We start from the raw sequence: 22,211 nt of genomic DNA, 5'->3' as shown, positions 1-22,211 counted from the left end.
GGATATACTGGCTTTATCAGTGGCAAACTAGAGAGGCAAGGGTTAGAGAAAAGGGCACCTGTTGTGTGCCATGGGGCACAACAAGTTGTGATTAATGAAGATCTGCCCAAAGTTGCATTTTGAAGACCAAGTGTTTCAGTTTTCTGCCCTTCCTCTGCATTCTGTAACTATAAAGTGATTGAGGCCTGGGCCTGAGGCTGGTAACATTTTTAGGTGGGCAGTAGGTAGTCTGGAGGTTACAGAACTGGAAGAGTTTTTCAGACCCTGATATTCACAGTCTACAGTTCATCTAAACACACTGCAAGAAATGGAAATGTAATAATGTAGAAGGAAAACAAACAAGCAGAGTGTACAGTATATGATTTTTAATTTCAGATGCAAAGAGAAACCAAAAGGATAATTTGAGTGACTTGACTAAATGAAAGATAGTGTCATTTCCCTGTGGCTGCTCTGGAGGTGGATATCATAAAAGACTTCCTCAGCAGTAAAGGGAGATTTACACTGCAACACTGTGCAGACATGTGGGGCACAGGAACACAGTTGTACTGTTCTTTGGATTTCTTGGATGGAAAATGTTGGGCTGTATTCACATGTTTGTTTTGAAATATTTGTCTGACACCCCTCTCCCTCTCTCTCCCTCTCTCTCTCTCTCTCTCTCTCTCTCTCTCTCTCTCTCTCTCTCTCTCTCTGTGACCTCTCAGCCTCTTCTGTGCATCAGTCTTCTCGCTTTGCTGCTTCTACCTCTCTCTCTTTCCTGTGTAACCCAAGCGTCTTCCAAAGACGTCAGTGACCAATTCATGTCCATCGTGCAGACTCTTCTCACAAACGCAGTAAGGCAATGTTTATTTCTCATCATGCTTTATTGCCAACGAGAAGAAGATTGTGTTTATTAGCCCTGTGTGAATGCCATGACCATTGAATAAGTTCTCTATAGACATCTAATCTTAAAGAAGAAGATGTAAAAAGAACCGGACCAGTTTGAACAACACTTTTAAGAGTGCTGGTACACTGAAGATATAAATAGTGCACAAGACGCTGCAACTTAATACAAGGTATTAGATGTAATCCATTTTTGATGACTTCTCTTTGGCCGGATGCAACTTTCAGTTCTTACTTTTCCTTTTAATGTCTGTACGCCGGGTTGTGTAAGAGTAATCCAGTCATACAGACAAACTGAAGCAAAATCAGTAAATGAGCTGTCTTGGCGAGGAAACGAAGAGCGTGAAAAACAACTTGTCATTCTTCCACAAGCTTGCAACATGCATAATTTCCCCAACCCTCTCATAATACACAAAAGCTCAGATTTAAAACTATCTGCGTGTTGCTGTTGAATCATTCTATTTCAGCTGATATTGATCACAGTAATGCTCTGTTTCTTTCAAGAGAGAAAATATCACAGCCTTGCTGCAAAACTCAACCTGTCCAGAACGGAGACACAAGCCACACAGCTGCATGAGCTCAGACAACCAGGTGAGAAGATTCTCCTCCAGGTGTTTGTTATGTATGTTTATTAAATACCTTTTAATGAAGTGCTTTGTGTGGTACATGATTTAGTAACTATTGGATGATTGACATGTTATTAAATATAAAATACGTGTGACCATTGAATAAGAGACCCTGCCTGCTGATATTCATTCAGCGTCTAAGTGATGTGAAACTGGTATTATTGAAAAGCTGGGCAGAGAACCAGTTATTGATCTCATTCTGCACTGTGTGTGATGTTCATGATGGCAGCATCCCTTCAGAAATGTGGCCCAGTCATCACATGGCATACATTTTATTACAGTTTGAATGTAAAGTGACTGTTTTCCAGTGTTAATGAAGTGTCTGTATTTGTGTTGTGACACAGTGAGTGAAACGTTCTCATGCACCTCTGTTCTGCAGGATGTTGTGAGCACCCTGCACGTCTTGAACTGTGATATGACTCATATAGGGCTTTCTCAGACAGCCCAATTGACCCGGAATGTCCGGGCATCGATACGCTGCGATTGTCGGAAGGTAGGTTACAATCCTAAAACCTTGGAGGTTTATTCTTAATGAATGAAAACTATTGTACTAGCTTTTGCAACTTTAAAAGGGGACGCGGGAAGTTTTCCACACTTTCTTTCATTTTCTCCGGGAGATGACAAAGAAAGAGGAATGTTGGCAGACAGTTCCATTCGATTCACCACACAGAGAGTGACTCACTGAAGGTTACACCGCTGGTCGGCAGGATGAGTGTATCAGAACATGAGCATATTTGTTTCTTGCACAAGTTAACTTTGTAGCAGGCTAATATTAGCTTCAGAGGTGTTAAAGGGGATATTCACATTAAATGAAAGGTGCAGTGTGTAGGAATTAGTGGCATTTAGCAGAACAGTGTTGGCAAAAATGGAATATAATATTTGTATTATGTTTCAAGTAGTTTATGATCAACTGAATTTAAAAAACATTTAACTTTTGTTAACTGAAAATGAGTTTTTACATCTACATAGGAGCGTGTCCCCGTCATCCTGCACTGCCATGTTTCTGCTGTAGCACAGAACTGACACGTAAATTACCCGCTTTTGTTTTAAGGGAGTGACAGCACCAAATGCACGAAGCTGCAAGACGAAGAAGAAGGAGTGGTTGTTGTTGTATGCAAATTAATTTGTAGTGATAGTTCACATCTTTGATGGTGAAAACTTGACAAATGGAGGATCATATTTATCATGCATCACAGGAGCTTCTTGTCCTTGAAGGATACTGTTGCTCCATCAGTGGGAGGAGTGAGCAAGGTAGCTCTTCAGTTTGAATCTGACTGCTAGGCATTGCTAAATATTCTATTTTCTACACACTGTACCTTTAAGAGAGCACTGCAGTGGACATTTACAAGCAGGGACTGGAAACACCTTTGTGTGCCATGTTATGCCAAGTGTCTTTCCAACCCACACTTAAACACGGTAATGTGTTTTTAAGGTTCAGATGTATGTTTCCATGCTGAATAAATGAAATAAAGTGTTCAGTGTTTTCCAAAAACCCTGGGAATCCAAACCAGTTCTGCTATTTCAGAGACTGTGGGATCAGAATTAGTTTTGATGAATCAGACTCATAGTTGAAGTCTGAGTCATGCGGCTGAGCTAACCAGGGCCTCTTTTAGTGTAACAGACCTCACAGCAGCAGCAGCACAGGTTTGATTCAGTGGCCCACACTGCACCTTTGATGGTTTTGGACTTTCAATAATAATAATAATAATAATAATGAGACATTTTATTTAAAAGCACCTTTCTCAGTTATCAAGGGCACTTTACAGAGAGTTTTAAAACACAATTAATAAAATAATACAATAAAATAAATAAAAACAACAAGCAAAAGTAACACCAAGTTAAAATGAAGCAGTGAAATTATACAGAGAATGCAGCTTGGAACAGATGGGTTTTGAGTCTTGATTTGAGGAGGGGTAGTGAATCAATGTTTCTGATGTCTGGTTGGAGTGAGTTCCAGAGTTAGGGAGCAGAGCGACTGAAAGCTCTGCTCCCCATGGTGCTGAGACGGGCAGAGGGCACAGAGAGGTGGAGGGAGGAGGAAGACCTGAGGGAGCAAGAGGGGGTGACAATGTGGAGGAGATCAGACAGATACAGGGGGTGAGGTTGTGGATGGCCTTAAATGTATGCAGAAGGACTTTTGAAAAGTGATTCTGAGTGTGACCGGGAGCCAGTGAAGCTGCTGGAGGACGGGGGTGATGTGGTGAAAGGAGGGGGTTCTGGTGATGATGCGGGCTGCAGAATTCTGGACCAGTTGAAGCTTATGGAGGGATTTGTTATGGGCACCGAAGAGGAGTGAGTTAGAGTAATCAATGCTGGAGGTGACGAGGCTGTGGACCAGGATAGCATAAGGTTGACCCTTAGTTTGGTGAAACCCCATTTACCATAGCAGCTGATTTATAAACTGTGATTACAGTCAGTGTCAGCAGAGGTCAGACTTTGTGTAAACAGCTTATATAACTACACAGGATTAATATTCACTAATATGTGCATTGTGTTTCTGTGTCACCTAAAAGAAGAAACCAAAGGAGGAACAACGGAGGAACGAGCAGAAGAAGTCCAGAAGGCTGAGGAAACTGTGCAGAGCCAAGGCGATCCTGTCCAACATGACTCAATGCTACCAGAGGCTGAATATTATAGTTAGCACCTGAGGCCGAAGTCCAGCTCGCCCCCCCCTGCACCATGACGTCCTTCACTGGATCATGCAAGATGAAGCTTCCTCTTCAGTTTAAGCTACCCTGTCAGTCGACGGGATATCTCTCCTGCAGCCGGGTGTTTCACGACTACTGACTCTCTGTTCAGTTCCCATGCGATGCAGACATAAGCTACCATGCCCTCTGGGAAAGAAAGTTTGAAGGCAAGCAGACAAAGAGAACTCTCTCACACTTATTCCACCCACTACTCTGCAGATATTCAAATCATTTTAATGGACTGTATTACAGAAACACAAGGCACAAAGAAGCCTTGAGACAGCCGACAGTGTTTCCAAAGAGATATAGAAAGGATATTGCAAACATACAGACATAAGGGTTTTTTTTTGTCAATGATATGCTATGACTCTTGCTGGCACTTAGAGATAACTTCTCAAGTACACATTGAGGTGCTTTTATAGTTTTACTTTCACTCTGGATTAGACTTGCCCTGACACATCTTTGTTATCTGAAGCTCCTTTGTTTAACTTTGTGTCTGGGAACTTGTGCCACATAAATGGTTCTCTCATAAATATGACATTGTGCTGATTAGTCATTCAGTAAGATTGACATTTTAAAAGCACATTCTGCCACACATGGCTGAGTTCAACTTCCTCTTTTCCAGCCTGAGATACAGAAACCTTCCTGTCACGTTTGGTTGGAGCGTAGAGAAATGTGACATGCCCTTTAAAGAAAGAAAGAAAGAAAGAAAGAAAGAAAGAAAGAAAGAAAGGAGAAACGTGTGAATGTGAATGTCCTGTAGTCTAGAAAAGAACACTTTGAAAAGTGTTTGGTGTGAAGTTGAAGGTTAATGTACCAGAACTAAAAAAGAAGTATATGCTATCATCTCTGCAGTCGTTCCAGCTAACCACTCCTCTCCTCCTCCTGTCAGGTACACGCATAATGCATTAACATGAAGCTACATTTTCTTTTGTACATTTTATTTTATATTAAAGCACAAAATGAAACCACCTTGTGTTAAGTGTGCTGATGTCTTATTACAGAGTTACTAAACTTGAAGCTTTATTTGATTATTCTGCAAAAGAAACTTTCAGTTTAATTCAGTCAGTAATAATAATAATAATAATAATAATAATAATGATAATAATAATGATAACTGATATTATTTGTAGAGAGCTATCCATGGTACTCAAAGTCGCTTTGCATAAAAATAAAAATAAAGCAAATAATAAAACAGAACAGAGACAGAGTTGGGGCGGTAGTAGAGGTTGTATGCTTTTTTGAACAGGAAGGTCTTGAGGTGGTTTTTAAATGATTGAAGTGAGTCAGAGTCGCCGATATGTGGAGGGAGAGAGTTCCAGAGAGTTGGAGCGGCAATGGCAAAGGCTCTATCCCCCAGGGTGCGGCGCTTGGACTTGGTGATAGGGGTCCAGAGATTGGCACCTCATGATCTGCCGCGGGAAGATGGGGAGTGGCGTTTGAGGAGGTTGGTCAGGTATGAGGGGGCGAGGTTATTGAGGGCTTTAAGCAGGATCTTAAAGTGGGTTCGGTGCTGTATGCGGAGCCAGAGTAGTAGCTGAAGGATGGGTGTGATGTGAGCGGTAGTGGGTGAGCAACCAGGCAGCTGAGTTCTGGACACGTTGTAGTTTGTGGAGGGAAAGCCGTAAAGGATGCCGTTGCAGTAGTCCGGTCTGGAGGTTATGAAGGCGTGCGTGTATGAGTGTTTCGGCAGCAGAGGAGGAAAGACAGGATCTGAGACGAGAGAGTTGTCTTCATAGAAATTTATTGATGGTGGATAAATATGGCATTAAATGCACATCCAGCCTAACAACTGCTGCAACAGTACAAGTACACACACCAGTCTCTTTCTTCTCCTCTTACATAAATATAGTTTGCTTCATGAAACTTAAAATGAATCCCTTTCTTCCTAAAGGGATTAGATGATCATTATTAATCACTGTTTGAAACATTTTGTGATTTAAGAATAATAAATATGCACCTCCAGTGGAGGCCGTTCCCTCTTAGTGAACCAGATGTTAACAAACCATATCAGGTCATAAAAGGAGTCTGTTACATGAAGCAGAGAGATAAACCAAACTGTAGTGTTACTTTACACTACCAGTAAAAAGTTTGGACACACCTTCTCATTCAATGGTTTTTATTTATATTAATTATTTTCAACATTGCAGATTAATACTGAAGACATCAAAACTATGAAATCATCTGGTTTTGCCATAATCTGGATTACAACAGTAGTCAAATAGGTCTATCCATTGTGTACTAACCCTACCTCTGAACAACACAACTGATGGTCTCAAACACATTAAGAAGGCAAGTCATTCTACAAATGAACTCTTGACAAGGCTCATGTTCATTAGAAACCATTCCAGGAGACCACTTCATGAAGCAGACTGAGAGAATACCAAGAGTGTGCAAAGCTGTCATGAAGGAAAAAGGGGGCTACTTTACAGAATCTAAAATATAAAACATATTCTGCTTTGTTTAACACTTTTTTGTTCATTCAATAATTCCATATATGTTCTTTCATAGTTTTGATGTCTTCAGTATTAATCTACAGTGTTTATAATCATTACAATAAATACAAACCCTTGAATGAGAAGGTGTGTCCAAACTTTGGACTGGTAATGCACTATGCACGACCTTAATGAATACTGACTAAATAGTGACACTGACAAGGAAAAGCAACTGCAACACATCCGGGTGCATTTAGGTTTCATACACATCCAACTTTCAATCCTAAAGAGCATCAACAAAAAAAAAAGGTGCAGTCTGTGTTCATCAGTAAAAATGAAAGTGAATAAGAAAATAAATACGTCATTACATTGTAGAAAAAAGATAGGAATAAAACAGTTTGATCTAATGCTACAGTTATCTACAAACATCAGGCTTAGGATGGTGATGAGATGACCGGAAACAAACGTTAGCCTGTAAAGTGACCTCAAAGAGAGCAACGGCCTTCAACAGCTTACATCCTTGAACGGGTCCCTGACTAAACATCGCCATATCTTTCCAAAAGTCCATCACAGTCCCTCTGTTTGTTTTTATTTGTCAGTAGTAAATCATATTGCACGTCAAGAGGAGCAGATTCTATTTGTGAGGGAGCGCAGCAAACCAGGAGTAAGGAATGGATTTCAGATCAGGGTTGACTGGGAACAGAGAGACCGGGGCTTTCACACCCACTTCTGCTGAGTCACACTTTCTCTTTACTTCTTTTATACATTTTACAACCCACATCTCAGCCTCTATCATCTCTCTGACTCATCTTGTATGCTACCTCTTCTAAGGATGCTTCAAACTGCTCACACTGACGCCGCTCTTTAGGTCATCAATCTTGTAAATATTGTCCGCTGACAATAAGGTTGTTTCTTCCATTTAATGCTTACGTTTGAAACGCAGCGTGTTTCTGCTTAAGCTTCTGAATACGGGCGCATGTCCAACAGTAAAAGGAGGTCAATTACAAGCCAGTGTGCTGTGTCAGATGTGACACAGATCAATGCAACTTCATTACCAATCAGCTAACGACTAAAATCCTCCAGCCTTCACTTAGAATTCCTTATTAGCGATATGCAAAATAAAAGGCAGAGTAGGACTGTTATCTTTGTTTTCCAAATAGCTAAATTGGTATTTTTTGTATGCCTCTGAAGTATAAACCTAAGGGTAGTATAAGCAAAAAGGACCAGCTAACTCCACGAGGACTAACCAGCATTTAGGGAAGAAATCAGAGCATCAAAGCACTGGATGCTGAGCACACCATTTTACTGCTGAAGTTACACTCAAGCATGAAAATACAGACGGGTAAGATTCTTATCAGCTTTCTTGAAACTCTCTTACACTAGTTTGAGTACCGTTGCATCCATATGGCTTTATTAAGTTCCTTCAGATGCACATTCTCCTGATCCCACACTCACAGCAGAATTTGGCAGACTCAACAGGATACTTTGTCCCACAAGCGTGACAGAACTTGCTCTTCATTCCACCGTTTCCAACGTCGTTACTCCCATCCACATCATTCCTAAGAAAGGGAACACGGTTGATCAAGCAGCAAGGTTCAAAAGTACAAAATATGCATCATTATTATTGATGTCTTAGGGTGAGGCTGGTAAATAAGGCTGATGGATTACCAATGCACATTTTTTTTTACAGTTTATAAACACAAAAGTTGAACTATGCACACAATTGTGAAGCGTATCATGTATCATCAACACGACTCTCTAAATCACAGTTTTGCAAATCTCAGAACGCTGATTTCATCCTTTGTTCACCTGGAAGCACTGAACCTTCAACATGCAACACTCTGATTAACATTAGTCTCACTCTGTGCAGACTCGGCTGGAAGACCACGTCAGTTATGTGTCAGAGTATCAAGAGCGAGAAGATGAGCAGCAACATGGCAGCCCACGTGGATGAGGTCCTCTGGTCTGATCAGGTTTCAGATTGGGGGATGCAGAGGGATTTGTGACTTATTTTGTATCTGTGCACTGATTTACTTTGTAGTGTGTCTCCTTGTGCTTACAGGTGAACTCTCTAGACTAGTATAACGTATAATGGATAACATCTGTGGTGCTTATGCATGAAGTAGGTTACAGTAAATGCAATATCTGAACAGAGAACCCTACACTAAATGAAGCAAATGAACACTTTTGATGGCGGTGTTTTGAATATATCACATCAGTGTTTATTATTTAAGACATAAGCAAAGAATATAAATATTATTTGAATATAAAGTTTTGAGAAACTGAGCTATAGATTTTGGAGATGTGTTTCAACGTTAATTTGACTGTGATTTCAAAATTACAATTTCACCCATAAATGAGAGTAAAGGGACTATTTGTAATATTTTAAATCATGTATTTTTTTCCTGGAGCACCATTGTTGGATAAGGGGAGGGGTCTCAAACTCCCGGCAAAAATAAAATTAATATTCAATAATCCTATTTGCATTTTAATTTTCATCTTCAATAATGCTAATTAAAGCTGGGGTTGGCAGTCTCGGAAAACTAGCATGAATTTGAATGTAGCATTTCCTCAGGACTCCGTCTAACCCCTCCCCTCCTCCCTCAGAGCTCCTCCAAAACGACCCCCCCCCCCCCCCAACTATGAGCCAACTATGGCTCAAAACTGTCATGCTAGCATTATCCAGTTGTACCGGTGACACGATATCAGGAGAAAAGTTATAACACATATATAATACTGTAACAGCTCTACTGTTTGTTAAACCTGTTCAGTGTAGATGCTCTTAATTCCTACAGTGTTGACGGTCAGTGAAAGCATTAGGAGAGGTGTAGAGTGTGTGAGTGGGAGAGAGGAGAGACAAGAGGAGAAGTTCTTCATTTATTCAAACATTGATTGTTGTTTTGTTGGTTGACGTGATCACGGCCGACAGTGACCGGTTATTAAAGATCAACGTGTTCACCAATCGGCTCGTCATCACTACAGCGTCCGAACGGACGCTACAATACATCTACATTTTCTGTAGGACTTACTAAATGTCATTCATTCTTCTGCTTGTCAGAGCCCCCGTGGTGAGAGCTTTTTAGACTCTGATCCGGACGACAGTCCTGAGCAAAGCACCTCATCGGGTCAGAGGGGACAGGCCCGAGGTCGAGCGAGAGGGGCAGTATATAGAGTCAGGGGAAGCAGAGGCAGGAGACGGGGACGAGGAGTACACGCCGGGGAAATGTACGTGCAGGAGGCGGGCAGAACGGCAGGACGGGATTTGAATGGTTTAAAATTTTGGCACCCAAAAAAGGCTGATTGGTTGGTGTTTTCCCAGGTTTACTCCGGCTGTAGATAGCAGCTTTTTTAACCTCTTTTTTAAGAACACATTATGTATTGATTACCATCAGGACATAAAGATCATTTTAACCAGTATAACAAAAAGTGGATCTAAATCTGATTACCAACCCCAGCTTTAAGTTACACAATTAAAACAAAAAAGAAAATGAAAAAGGAAGGCTTGCTTTTCATTTTATTTTTGAGTAAAAAAATGCAATTCTGCCACCTCCCTCAGAGCAAATGTGTCCCAGCTGTCTGAGAAGAAGTCTCAGGTGTCTGACAGCAAGCATTAGGCAGGAAAAGCCTAACATGACTGAACAACTGTACTTTTCAACATGAACTATTTTACAAACAGTTGAACCTTTTTGGTTTTTTTTATATATGAAATACTTGTGGCCCCCTCGTGACAAGGCTGGATGCTTAGCGGCCCTCAGGTAATTTGAGTTTGAGACCCCTGGATTAGAGACAGTTTTTGAAGATGGATGTAATTCACCACCAAACCACAAGAGGTCAGTATAGTTTAGTGAGAATGTATGGTGCTTTAACTGCTTTAATATTTCATCTGCAATCAAAGCTGCAAGTACTTAGGGAAGAAGTAAGTGTAGGGAACTTAACCATCCAGCTAGTGAGAACGCCCCTTCTTCTTCAAAAGAAGTAACATCGAGTTATGCAATAAATACAGAGATGAATCTTCACTCTGAGTGAGGCTGTTCACTCTGTGTACGTTCTGTTCATGCTGATCCTCTTTTAAGACTGAAGACTTTCTTTGATTTTTCTCTGTGCATCATATTAAAGTCGATTACATATGAACTTCAGTCCGTTTATTTCTGGTTGTGGTGTATTGTTGAGCTTTTCATTCGTTGTTGAACATTTGAACACATGTGTTGGTGGACCCACCTGGATATGTAGGTATCTGCTTTCTTCTTGTTGAGTGCTGCTCCAGGCGGTGTGTTCCTAACTGGCCCATAGCCAGAGCTCACTGCTCGGGGCTTATTTCCCACACTAAGAGGAAAAAAACAGGAGAATGACAAAGATGTAACCTGCAATCAATCAGTCTTTATTTGTATAGAGCCAAATCACAACAAATGTTATCTCAAGACTCTTTTACAAACAGAGCAGGTCTGGACCACTCTATGTCAAATTATGAACAGAGACCCAACAGCAAGACAGGATAAGACTCAAGGCCAAATTCCACCAGATCCATGTCCGGTCTGTCTCTGATCTGTCACAGCACCAGATCTGATAGGTTTCTATTCTAGTCAATGTGTCAACTTCCACTGGATCCGCTCCGTTGCGTTCCAGTTGCGTCTCTGATCCGGCAGATTGGAACACAACGGATCAGATACGCAAGACTTCTATTTTTGCCGGATGCCGGAGCACGACGCATCAGTTCAGCACAGAGCAGATGGAGCGGGACAGGAAGTCAGGCACCAAAACAAAATAAAAACCTGGTTAATTTTCAGTATATAACACTCTGTGTAATCGTTAGATCGTTTTTTAACTTGACTATGACAAAAAAATGTCATTTAGAACGGAGGCAGGGAGTCATCAAGTCAGAGGTTTTCAGAGGCTGATAAGACAACACGGATGAGGAGAGGAGGAGGAGGATTCTTGATTCAGTGATAGCCGTGGGAAAACCTCTGCGTTCCGAAAACACAACTGGTAGGTGTAGACGGATGAGAGCGCACGGAGCTGGACCACAGCGGATCAGAGACGGACCGGACACAGATCTGGTGTAAGTCCAGTGTCAGTCTTACCCCGCCTTAATCCACCATGAGCATTGCACCTTGCAGTAGTTTGCTAGTTACAAACTTCCTTTAACAGGCAGAAACCTCGAGCAGGACCAGACTCATGTTAGACACACATCTGCTGAGACCGTGTTGGGTCTGGAAAGAGGGATAAGGGTGAGGTTTGTCATATGGCTTTGTGGCTCACATTTGAGCTGTGACTAACCCTCTCATTCAACAGATGTGACATGGTACGCATGATGTGGGGATGTATACAAGCTACGCAGAGAGCTCAAATTAAACGGTTCTTGGATGCTACAAACTAAAAACATTTTATTCTCATATATATGTTTACGCTTTACATTTAATAACTCTGCAACACTGCACATCTCTGATCCTCTCTTTCCTCCTCTGCTGCCGAAACACTCATCCACACCTTCATAACCTCCAGACTCGACTACTGCAACAACATCTTTTACGGCCTTCCCTCCACTGACCTCCAAAAACTCCATTACTTCCAGAACTCAGCTGCCCGGTTACTCACCCACTCCCGCTCCAGAGCTCACATCACACCCATCCTTCAGCACCTCCACTGGCTCCCCATACAGCACCGAATCCACTTCAAGATCCTGCTTAAAGCCCTCAATAAACCTTGTCCCCTCATACCTGACCGACGTCCTCAAATGCCACTACCCATCTCGCCGCCTCAGATCATCAGATGCCAAACTCCTGTCCCCTCTCACCAAGTCCAAGCACCGCACCTTGGGGGGACAGAGCCTTTGCCATCGCTGCCCCAACTCTCTGAACTCTCTCCCTCCACACATCTGCAACTCTGACTAACTTCAATCATTTCAAAACCACCTCAAGACCTACCTGTTCAAAAAAAAGAATACAACACATAACCTCTACTCCTGCCCCACCTCTCTATTATTTCTGTTTTAGTATTTGCTTTATTTTTATTTTTCAGCAAAGCGACTTTGAGTACCATGAAATCTGATCAATTACTATTACTATTATTATTATTATTGTTATTAACTATTCAGCTACAGAGTCAGAAAAAGATCAACTTTCATTAATAACATGTTGAAAGCACCCTGTTCACCCTTTATATTTTAAAATTGATTCAAAAGGCCTTCGACTGTGTGTGTGTGTGTGTGTGTGCGTGCGTGCGTGTGTGTGTACTGACCCTGAAGGAGGGGTTGTAAGGCCAGAAGGACTGCCCCTCACTATACCTGCAGAAGAGGTCCTATTAGGCGGGATACCTGAAGCACAGAGAGAGACATGACACGTTAAGTACAACATAGATCATCCTGCCCACACAGAGCAGTCTGCTTTAAATATAATCAGCTGTGATGTTACCAGTGGGCTGGCCCAGGCCTGATCTCTGGGGTAAGCGAGAGGAGGCTGAGGGGATGGTGGACACAGCAGGTGAGTTGACCTTCTTAGCAGGACCTTGAGGCTTCAACTGGACAAAGAGAAAGAGAGAAGTCTAGATTACAGAACACTGACAGTGAAGGTTATAACTATACTGCAGCCTTCTTCACTGCTTGGCCACAGGCAGAGCATACTGTAGACATCCATGGATTGTGGTTGTTGGTTTTACATGGGTATGATCAGATATGTTTAAATAAGGGATGTAAATTTCAAGTATTTTCCGTGATCGCTCTTTTGAAATGTTAACGATCAATTTTCATAAACTGCTCTAAGGGGACAAAAATCTAAGAAAGCTGTTAAAACAATATTAAATCTTCCTGAGATGCAGATCTATAAGAAATTGAATAAATGTTCTCCACCAGGACACACTGGAGACCAAAGTGACACAGAGATCAATCGGCTGAGGTGTTCATTAAACATGGCTCTTAACCAAAACGGCTTGGACCCTGCCGTTTCATCAGATGCAAAATGAACTCCCCAGCCATGTGCCGTAGCTGTTGCTAAGTGGCGATGGTATTTCTATGACAGCTGGGAGGTAGGTGTCTCAAAGTGGTGAGGACAAGGGACGACTTGTTACAGATTTATGAACACTTGTCCTTGCCACTGTAACTTGCTAAATGCTGCAAAGTGCTCTGCTCATGGTGGATTAAGATGAGATCAGACTGAGTCCTGTCTGTAAGATGGGACTGGATCTGATCCTGTCTTGATGTTGGGTCTTTGTTAATAATAGAACATAGAGTACAGTCTAGACCTGCTCTGTGTGGAAAGAGTCTGAGGAGAACATTTGCTGTGATTTTTTGCTATATAAATAAAGATTGATTGATTGTATCTTGTATCTTACATCAAATTATCATGCTATTAGATGAGTCTTAAATACTTTTATACAGCAACCAAAGAATCTGACTCTTTTTATGTGAAGATACAGTCACTGATTTGGTGTGTGTACCTGTGTGCGAGCAGGAGGCTTCTTGGCTTCTCCTAACTTGCCCTTGTTCGGCATACGAGCGGCCTGCTCCTGACAGAACTTGATGTGTCTGTCAGCTGCTCCCTCGTTGAACCTTCGCTGACAGAAAGGACACTGGACATAGTCTGAAGAGGAAATAGGTGGGTGAGAATACTCGCCTGTTACTGTATCTATTGCAAAACCAAAACAGTGGTGTGAATAAATCCTGACATCTTTAGGTACTGCTCCTGGAGGGAGACTTGACTTGTGCTTTCAGGACCAACAGGTACTTCTGATTCATGGCTTTTTAACCGTCATTCTCAAACTCCATATTTCATTTGAGGCTACACAAAACCTTTAGGTACCTGGGTCATAAGTCGGAGGAGGAGGCGGGGGTAACGGTCCCCCGTCCTTCATGACCTGAGTGATACCCTTGGCCGCACGGATGGTAGCGATGAAGTCCTCATGTTTCTTGCGCCAGTTAGATTGCTTCTTAGGAGGTTCTGCCTGGCAGGGGGGGCAACACAGAACTGTCTTTAATTACCACAACCTAGAGAGCTGTATCTGCTGTCTTTGTAAACCTTATCACTACTCTGCTGATGAGTTTAAAGGAACGTGTGTCTATTATTTATTGGTATCCAAAGTTACTCTTAAATCGACATATTTTTGAAGAATTTAAATGTTCGTGAGACTCCAGGATGACTGAAAATATTCTTAAACATCCTTTAGACCAAAAGTTGAATATGTCATGATTTCTCTCTGTTGTAATCCTGCAAACTCCTTAAATTAAAGTCATGTTTTCACCAAAATGCATCTGTTGCTCCTGGCTAATCAAATCGATTTCTACTTAGAAACCCTCTTCCTCTCTTAGTGGCGTCCTGTGTCTTATCTCAAGCTGATTCTTTCTGACAGAAGTAGTTCACTGAGTGTCCTCGGAGCTGCCTCTGTGGCAACATGATAGCCCTGCTGCCTTCTTACTGCCTCCTATACGGTTACTATCTGCAGGCCCATTAGGTGTCTGACATCACGAAAGGAACGTTTCTTTATTCCCCCTGACAGAAAACACTGACTTTCCAGAATACTCAAAAACTTCACTGAATGATAAAACTGTTTACTCTTATATTCTGACAACACAGAATAACTTCAGGCATATCTTGTCCATGCCCGTGGTGCCAGTGGAAGGACAGAGTGAGTAACAAGCACATACAATACAAGTCAAATGTTTGGACACACCTTCTCATTCAATGGTTTTTATTTATTTGAATTATTTTCAACATTGTAGATTAATACTGAAGACATCAAAACTATGAAATAATCTGGTTTTGCCATAATCTGGACACGTCTGAACAACACAACTGATGGTCTCAAACACATTAAGAAGGCAAGTCATTCTACAAATGAACTCTTGACAAGGCTCATGTTCATTAGAAACCATTCCAGGAGACCACTTCATGAAGCAGACTGAGAGAATACCAAGAGTGTGCAAAGCTGTCATGAAGGAAAAAGGGGGCTACTTTACAGAATCTAAAATATAAAACAGATTCTGCTTTAACACTTTTTTGTTCATTCAATAATTCCATATATGTTCTTTCATAGTTTTGATGTCTTCAGTATTAATCTACAGTGTTTACCATCATTACAATAAATACAAACCCTTGAATGAGAAGGTGTTTCCAAACTTTTGACTGGTAGTGCAGACGGAGCCAAGACAGCAGAAAGCACGTATTGTAGTTGACATCTTAACAGCCAAGCTAGAGAAGTTCTGACTGAGTAAGAAAGGACTTGGGTGCAATAGAAGAAATACTGAAGAGTAGGATTAGTTGTAAGAAAGTGTAAGAGGCTAAAGCAGCTTCAGAGATTACAGATTATAGTAGAAGAGAAAGTGTATTAAGATTGTAGGATTGAAGGAAACCCGCTCCCCAACAGTGTAAGTGGACACATCTCCACACTATCTAAAGCAGGGGTTCCCAAACTTTTCCGCCCACGACCATCAAAATAAAGGTGCCAAAGACTTGCGACCCCCACTGTCCCTCAAAGTGATTTAATGTGGCTTAATTTAGCTGGTCTGCAGAAAGTGACTCTACCTATATGAGCATGTGTCTGTGTTTCCTGTGCCGTTATGAATTAACCTGCTGCTACTGATGCTTTTGATAATTAGCTGTTCATTAACTCTAAACTTAGGAGTCATCTGGAAACAAGAAAGGCAGAAAACTCATTACACTTTACATTTTCAAGGTTTTATTTCAAGTTTAGTTACTATTTCTGTCAATATCTTTTACTATGATGGGTAAAATGTACTATTTTAGATAACTGTTGTCATGAAACTTTTTTTATTGCATTATTTCTGTATTTCTTTGTTCATCACAAGTTAAAGCTGGGGTTGGTAGTCAGATTTAGATCCACTTTTTGTTATACTGGTTAAAATGATCTTTATGTCCTGATGGTAATCAATACATAATGTGTTCTTAAAAAAGAGGTAAAAAAAGCTGCTATCTACAGCCGGAGTAAACCTGGGAAAACACCAACCAATCACTGTTTTTGGGTCCCAAAGTTTTAAACCAATCAAATCCTGTCCTGCCGTTCTGCCCGCCTCCTGCGCGTACATTTCCCCGGCGTTCACTCTGAGTCCCCATCCCCTGCCTCTGCTTCACCTGACTCTACTGACTGCCCCTCCTACTCGACCTCGGGCCTGTCCCCTCTGACCCGATGAGGTGCTTTGCTCAGGACTGTAGTCCGGATCAGAGTCTAAAAAACTCTCACCACGGGGGCTCTGACAAGCAGAAGAATTAATGACATTTAGTAAGTCCTACAGAAAATGTAGATGTACTGTAGCGTCCGTCCGGACGCTGTAGTGATGACGAGTCGATTCGTGAACACGTTGAGTTTTAATAACCGGTCACTGTCGGCAGTGATCACGCCAACCAACAAAACAACAATCAATGTTTGAATGAATGAAGAACTTCTCCTCTTGTCTCTCCTCTCTCCTGCTCACACACTCTACACCTCTCCTGATGCCTTCACTGACTGTCAACACTGTAGGAATTAAGAACATCTACACTGAACACGTTTAACAAACAGTAGAGCTGTTACAGTATTATATATGTGTTATAACTTTTCTCCTGATATCGTGTCACCAGTACAACTGGATTATGCTAGCATGACAGTTGTGAGTGCTAACAGCAGCCATGTTTGTTTGTGTTTTTAACTTTCACTATGAGAATGTTTTGGTGAGGACCGGTTTTGAATCAGTCACCATCATATGGTCGTGAATCAGCGGCGCTCGTGCATGTGAGCGGGGGCGTCGTTTTGGAGGAGCTCCGAGGGGAAGGGGGGGAGGGGTTAGACAGAGTCCTGAAGACATGCTACATTCAAATTCATGCTAGTTTTCTGAGACTACCAACCCCAGCTTTAACCATTATATAAATATATAAGTAATCCAAAACCAACAAAGAGAAGATTTTTTTTTAAATCTAATAATAAAGAAATAATAATAATAATAATAATAATAATAATAATAATAATAATAATAATAATAATAATAATAATAAACAGTGCAAAAAAAACGAAGATAACAATAAGAAAACAAGGTAAATTAAAAAATAATAATAATAATAAATATGTTTTCATAAGTTAAAAAATAAAAATTCTGGAGAACATCTCACGACCTCCCATTTGTGTCTCGCAACCCCCCCAGGAGGTCTTAAGCCACACTTTGGGAACCCTTGATCTAAAGCATTGACTGGAACTAAGAAATCAGTGTTAATGACGAGTCAACAATCAGGACTAACTGTGCCAATCAAAATCATGTTCATAGAAACACAGGACACTTTAAAAAAGACAAATCAACTTACTTTCACAGAAGCAGATGAACTGTGTGACTGAAATACAATTGAAAGTGATTTACATTTGAGATTAACCTGCCAACACAAAATACTGACAGTCCTCCCTGAACAGCTGACTGCTACTCAGATTATTGCATTTTATACATCCAAGAAAGGTTTTATTTTGAACATAAAAGTAGAAGAAAAGTATGTTTTGAATGTGAAACAGTTTAATGACAAGAACGTTTTGCACACCTACATTTGTAACTGTGCATTATTATCAAATAAATGAATAATAACTCTCTTGGATGTGTGTGTTCGATATCGATGCTCCTCCAGAGCTTCACTCTTACCTTTGATTTTAAAGGTTTGAGTACGGAGATGTCTGTGCCCTCAGCCCTCTGCCTGCTGGAGTCAAAGACCTTCCTCCTTTTGCTCTGCGTCTTGTTACAGATTTTAGCATGCTTTTCCTGTAAAAAGAGCAAAACAGAAACAGTATGCACTTTAATACAACACAACTGTTTCAATGACATTTTCTAAACTTAATCTGCAGAAAGAAGGAAAAATACACTCACTTCTTTCAAATGATTCAAAGTCATTTTTTAACATTGATGCTAGCAGATTCCCCAACCTCCTAATGTAGGACCAAGCACAAACAGACACACACCTGCCAACAGAGTAATGCTCTAATGGATCGTGCATTAATGTCCACTAATTTGGCTGAGTGCATACAGGAAAGCACAAATGTTAATGTTTCCATCACCAGGAAAGACTATGTTCCAATAACACTGCACAACGTTTCAGCCCAGTTAACATGGTTATGATATAATAACACTGTTACAGTGATACTAATGAAGATATGCATCATGTGTCTGTGTATATGACGAATATACACAAACAACAACATAAGCCTTCAGTTATCAGGCCCCTCTCCTTTGGAATCATCTACCAGTCAGGGTCCGGGAGGCAGACACCCTCTCTACTTTTAAGAGTAGGCTTCAAACTTTCCTTTTTGATAAAGCTTATATTGTTAGAGCTGGATCAGGCTTGGACCAGATCTTAGTTATGCTGCTATAGGCTTAGACTGACACACTGGGATCCTGTCTTTCCCTCTCTCTCCTCTGTCTGCCTGTCTCTTCCTTTAACACTCCCTGTCCCATTAAAATCACTAACCATAAACCTTTCTGGAGTCCCTGAGCTCCCTTGTCTCGTAGGTTCCTCTGGATCTCTGCTGCTGTAGACGTGCCAGACTCCAGCTGCTACAACCACTACTATCTGTCTCACCACTATCATCTCCCTCTCTCTCTCTCTTCACCTCCCTCTATCCCTCTCTCCAACACGGTCTCAGCAGATGTGTGTCTAACATGAGTCTGGTCCTGCTGGAGGTTTCTGCCTGTTAAAGGAAGTTTGTCCTTGCCACTGTAACTTGCTAAATGCTGCAAAGTGCTCTGCTCATGGTGGATTAAGATGAGATCAGACTGAGTCTGATAACCTGGCCCCCCCATACCTCACTGACCTTCTCCAGTACTACCACCCCTCCCGCCGCCTCCGATCCTCTGACTCCAACCTCCTCACTCCCATTACTAAATCCAAGCACTGTACCTTGGGGGACCGGGCCTTTGCCATAGCCGCCCCCACCCTCTGGAACTCTCTCCCCCCACACATCCGTGCTTCTGACTCACTTCATTCATTTAAGAAACAGTTAAAAACTTACCTTTTCAAACAGGCATTCCCCACACATTAATTATTCCACCTCTTCCCTTGTCGTCTGCTTGTCTTATATGTCTTTATTGTATTTATTTATTGTCTCTCTTGTAAAGCGTCTTTGAGTTCTTGAAAAGCGCTATATAAAACTTAGGTATTATTATTATTATTACTGAGTCCTGTCTGTAAGACGGGACTGGATCTGATCCTGTCTTGATGTTGGGTCTTTGTTAATAAAAGAACATAGAGTACGGTCTAGACCTGCTCTGTTTGGAAAGAGTCTGAGGATAACGTTTGTTGGGATTTGGCACTATATAATTAAAGATTGATTGATTGATTGATATGCAAAATACTTTACACAACTATAAGTCATTTGAGTTCAAGTCAATCTCATCGTTAAACTTTGCCCTGTTGAAATAACTAAGTGTGCAAATCCAGAATTTGTTTTTCAGACCGATTCCTTCGTAACAAATTCACATACACAGAAACTGTCTACTATGTGTAGTGTTAGATTTGAGCACATTGGAGCTCTACAGCCGGCCCCAGCTAGGTTTTTATATCTTGTTGTACAAAGTTTTACCCATAAGCTTCAACAAATAGCTGAACTCCTTCAAACCCTTCAAATCAAAGAGCTCTCTGCTGTGAACTACGACTTCTGCATCTGTAGCCACTGGCACATTAAACAGCTGATTTTCCATCAGCTGACAGGACTGTCACCACAACACACTCAGCTGTTTTTTAACCACGTGTTTCACACATTTAAAGCTGCAGTTGGTAGGAATGGGGTAAAAAACAATACTTTTTTCCTGCTGGGTTTGGAGAAAAGGTCAGAATAGCAATCAGTACTCATCAGAAATTTAAGTAATTTGAGATTATGGTGAAATCTCTGTGTTTTCCAATGCCTTTGTATCAAGCAATGTTATTATTTCCCTCGTTCCCGTTATCACGGACCAATCAGAGCTAATCTCCTACTCTCTGACTAGATTGGTCGAGTGGAGGCCCCACTACGTTGCCCTGATTGGCGGAGAAGCCACTACTTCCTCATAGAACGTGCGCAAGAAGTAGGCAAAATCTGGTGAGGGGGGGTGTGATGGAATTCAGCAACAAACTGGACACTGGACACAGAAGACTCAGGAGACTCTGACGGCTTACGTTGAAATAGTTTATGTAGAACTTGGCCAAGGAGAAATAACATAACAGTACACAGGCAGGAGAGTGCAGTGCAATGCAAAGTCAGTTCTGACAGACAAAACCCTTGGCATGGTATTTATTCACCCTGAAGATGTTTGGACAATAGGAACACAACAAGTGGGAAGAAGACCTGTGCTCTAGTTCTGGAGACAGTAAGTCGGCCATAAGCCATAAAGACGGGAGCAGGGGGAGAGACCTTGATTACTAAACTGACACTATCTCGCCCATCACAGATGACAGAAATCAAGTTACTCTAAACTTGACACTTAGACTGAAAGAATACAATAGTTAAACATTCTTACATACACATATATAAGATCATGAAAATTCCACAACATGGGGGTAGTGTTGATGTTCCAAATCTCTCTCCGAAGTGGTATATATATATATATCACGACTACCATCAGCAGCTTTAACCATTTTAACAAAAATAAAGATTGCTAAATCAAAGAGTATTAAAAACAACAGAAAAACCTGTTTATGCTTACCAGGACTTTAGGGAAGAAGGATCTTTGACAAATTCTGCATTCAACCAGGTCCTCAGCAGGAGGAGTGCAATCATCTGGAGGGGAGAGAGGATAAATGTGATTGTAGTGAAGACTGGTAAGAATAAATGTAAAGAAATATACATGGTATGTTACAACACAGGTACTATCTGAGACATGGCATGAAGGAACACTAACTTAGTCACAGATAGAAGAAAACAATGCATTCACACCAGCAAAATAGACAAGAGGTGGATATATAAGAATTCATCATGTCTTTTCTCATAATACAGTCCGATAATATATCATACTGCTTATATATGTAACAGCTCGTTTAATAATATGTCTTATTTCACCTCTAAAATGCACTTTGTAGCATGCTAACAGTGTGTGGCTAACGCCGGGATCACACCCTCCTACAGAGATGTTAGCTAGCTTCATCTTTGGCCCTGACGTTACCGAGCTTTACTTCCAGCTAAATCCCAAACAAGGAAGGGGCGCCTACAGAAGCTGGCATGCTGCATTAGTAACAAACCCGCCCCCGCTCTGCAGTATGAAATTCATTCATTTGGAGCTACTTTTTTAAACAAAAAGCTGAAATAAACACCTGGATATCTAAATTTAGCTCACCTTCGAGTTCCTCCATCATTAGGTTGACGCTTTCTCTCTGTCTGATGCTGCTGTGTCTACAGCCGTTAGCCGAACGAACCGAAATGGTTCCCTGCTTCTCACTTCCGGCTTCGCTTAAATATAGAGGATGCCACACCGTTACTTTTTCTTAACCCATTTAGCACTTCACAATACATATCACCTTTTTCTTTTTCTTCATCAGAACTTACATTTTACTTTAATAATCTCAAAGTCTTTGAATGAGAGATCCTGTAAACCAGCTCTGATGTTGACAAACGGTACCATAGCCCGACATTGAAACATCTTGGCATCTTTGATCTTTGGCTAC

General features: G+C 41.2%; 1 protein-coding gene across 3 annotated transcripts; it reads right to left on the bottom strand.

Moving 5' to 3' along the window:
* Nucleotides 1-5,919: 5,919 nt before the first annotated feature.
* zc2hc1a (zinc finger, C2HC-type containing 1A) lies at nt 5,920-22,211 on the bottom strand. Of its 3 annotated transcripts, none has more exons than XM_034706916.1 (11): nt 22,093-22,211; nt 21,884-21,996; nt 21,257-21,330; nt 18,227-18,343; nt 17,904-17,930; nt 14,418-14,559; nt 14,056-14,198; nt 13,035-13,140; nt 12,862-12,937; nt 10,846-10,950; nt 5,920-8,186 (listed from the first exon to the last, which is right to left on the bottom strand). In XM_034706916.1, exons 2-11 carry the CDS (start codon nt 21,900-21,902, stop codon nt 8,051-8,053), a joined length of 945 nt encoding a protein of 314 aa, XP_034562807.1. In that variant the 5' UTR covers nt 21,903-21,996; nt 22,093-22,211; the 3' UTR covers nt 5,920-8,050. The 3 variants fall into 3 exon arrangements, with proteins under 3 accessions (XP_034562807.1, XP_034562805.1, XP_034562806.1); XM_034706914.1 differs by having other exon boundaries at nt 21,884-21,991; nt 22,093-22,203; XM_034706915.1 differs by lacking the exon at nt 17,904-17,930 and having other exon boundaries at nt 7,914-8,186; nt 21,884-21,991; nt 22,093-22,201.

The sequence above is a fragment of the Notolabrus celidotus genome, chromosome 17 (genome assembly GCF_009762535.1).
Source record: "Notolabrus celidotus isolate fNotCel1 chromosome 17, fNotCel1.pri, whole genome shotgun sequence".
Taxonomy (NCBI): Eukaryota; Metazoa; Chordata; class Actinopteri; order Labriformes; family Labridae; genus Notolabrus; species Notolabrus celidotus.
The sequence above is the reverse complement of the archived record's forward strand: the minus strand, read 5'-3'. Positions and strand labels throughout refer to the sequence as shown.

Bases quoted from the DNA above. Each gene is read 5' to 3' on its own strand.
- zc2hc1a (XM_034706914.1), bottom strand. From the start codon at position 22,186: ATGTTTCAATGTCGGGCTATGGTACCGTTTGTCAACATCAGAGCTGGT. The intron at 21,992-22,092 runs GTAAGTTCTGAT...ATTTAAGCGAAG, and splicing joins TGAGATTATTAAAGTAAAAT to CCGGAAGTGAGAAGCAGGGA. The intron at 14,560-17,903 runs GTAAGTTGATTT...CCCCCCTGCCAG, and splicing joins GTTCATCTGCTTCTGTGAAA to GCAGAACCTCCTAAGAAGCA.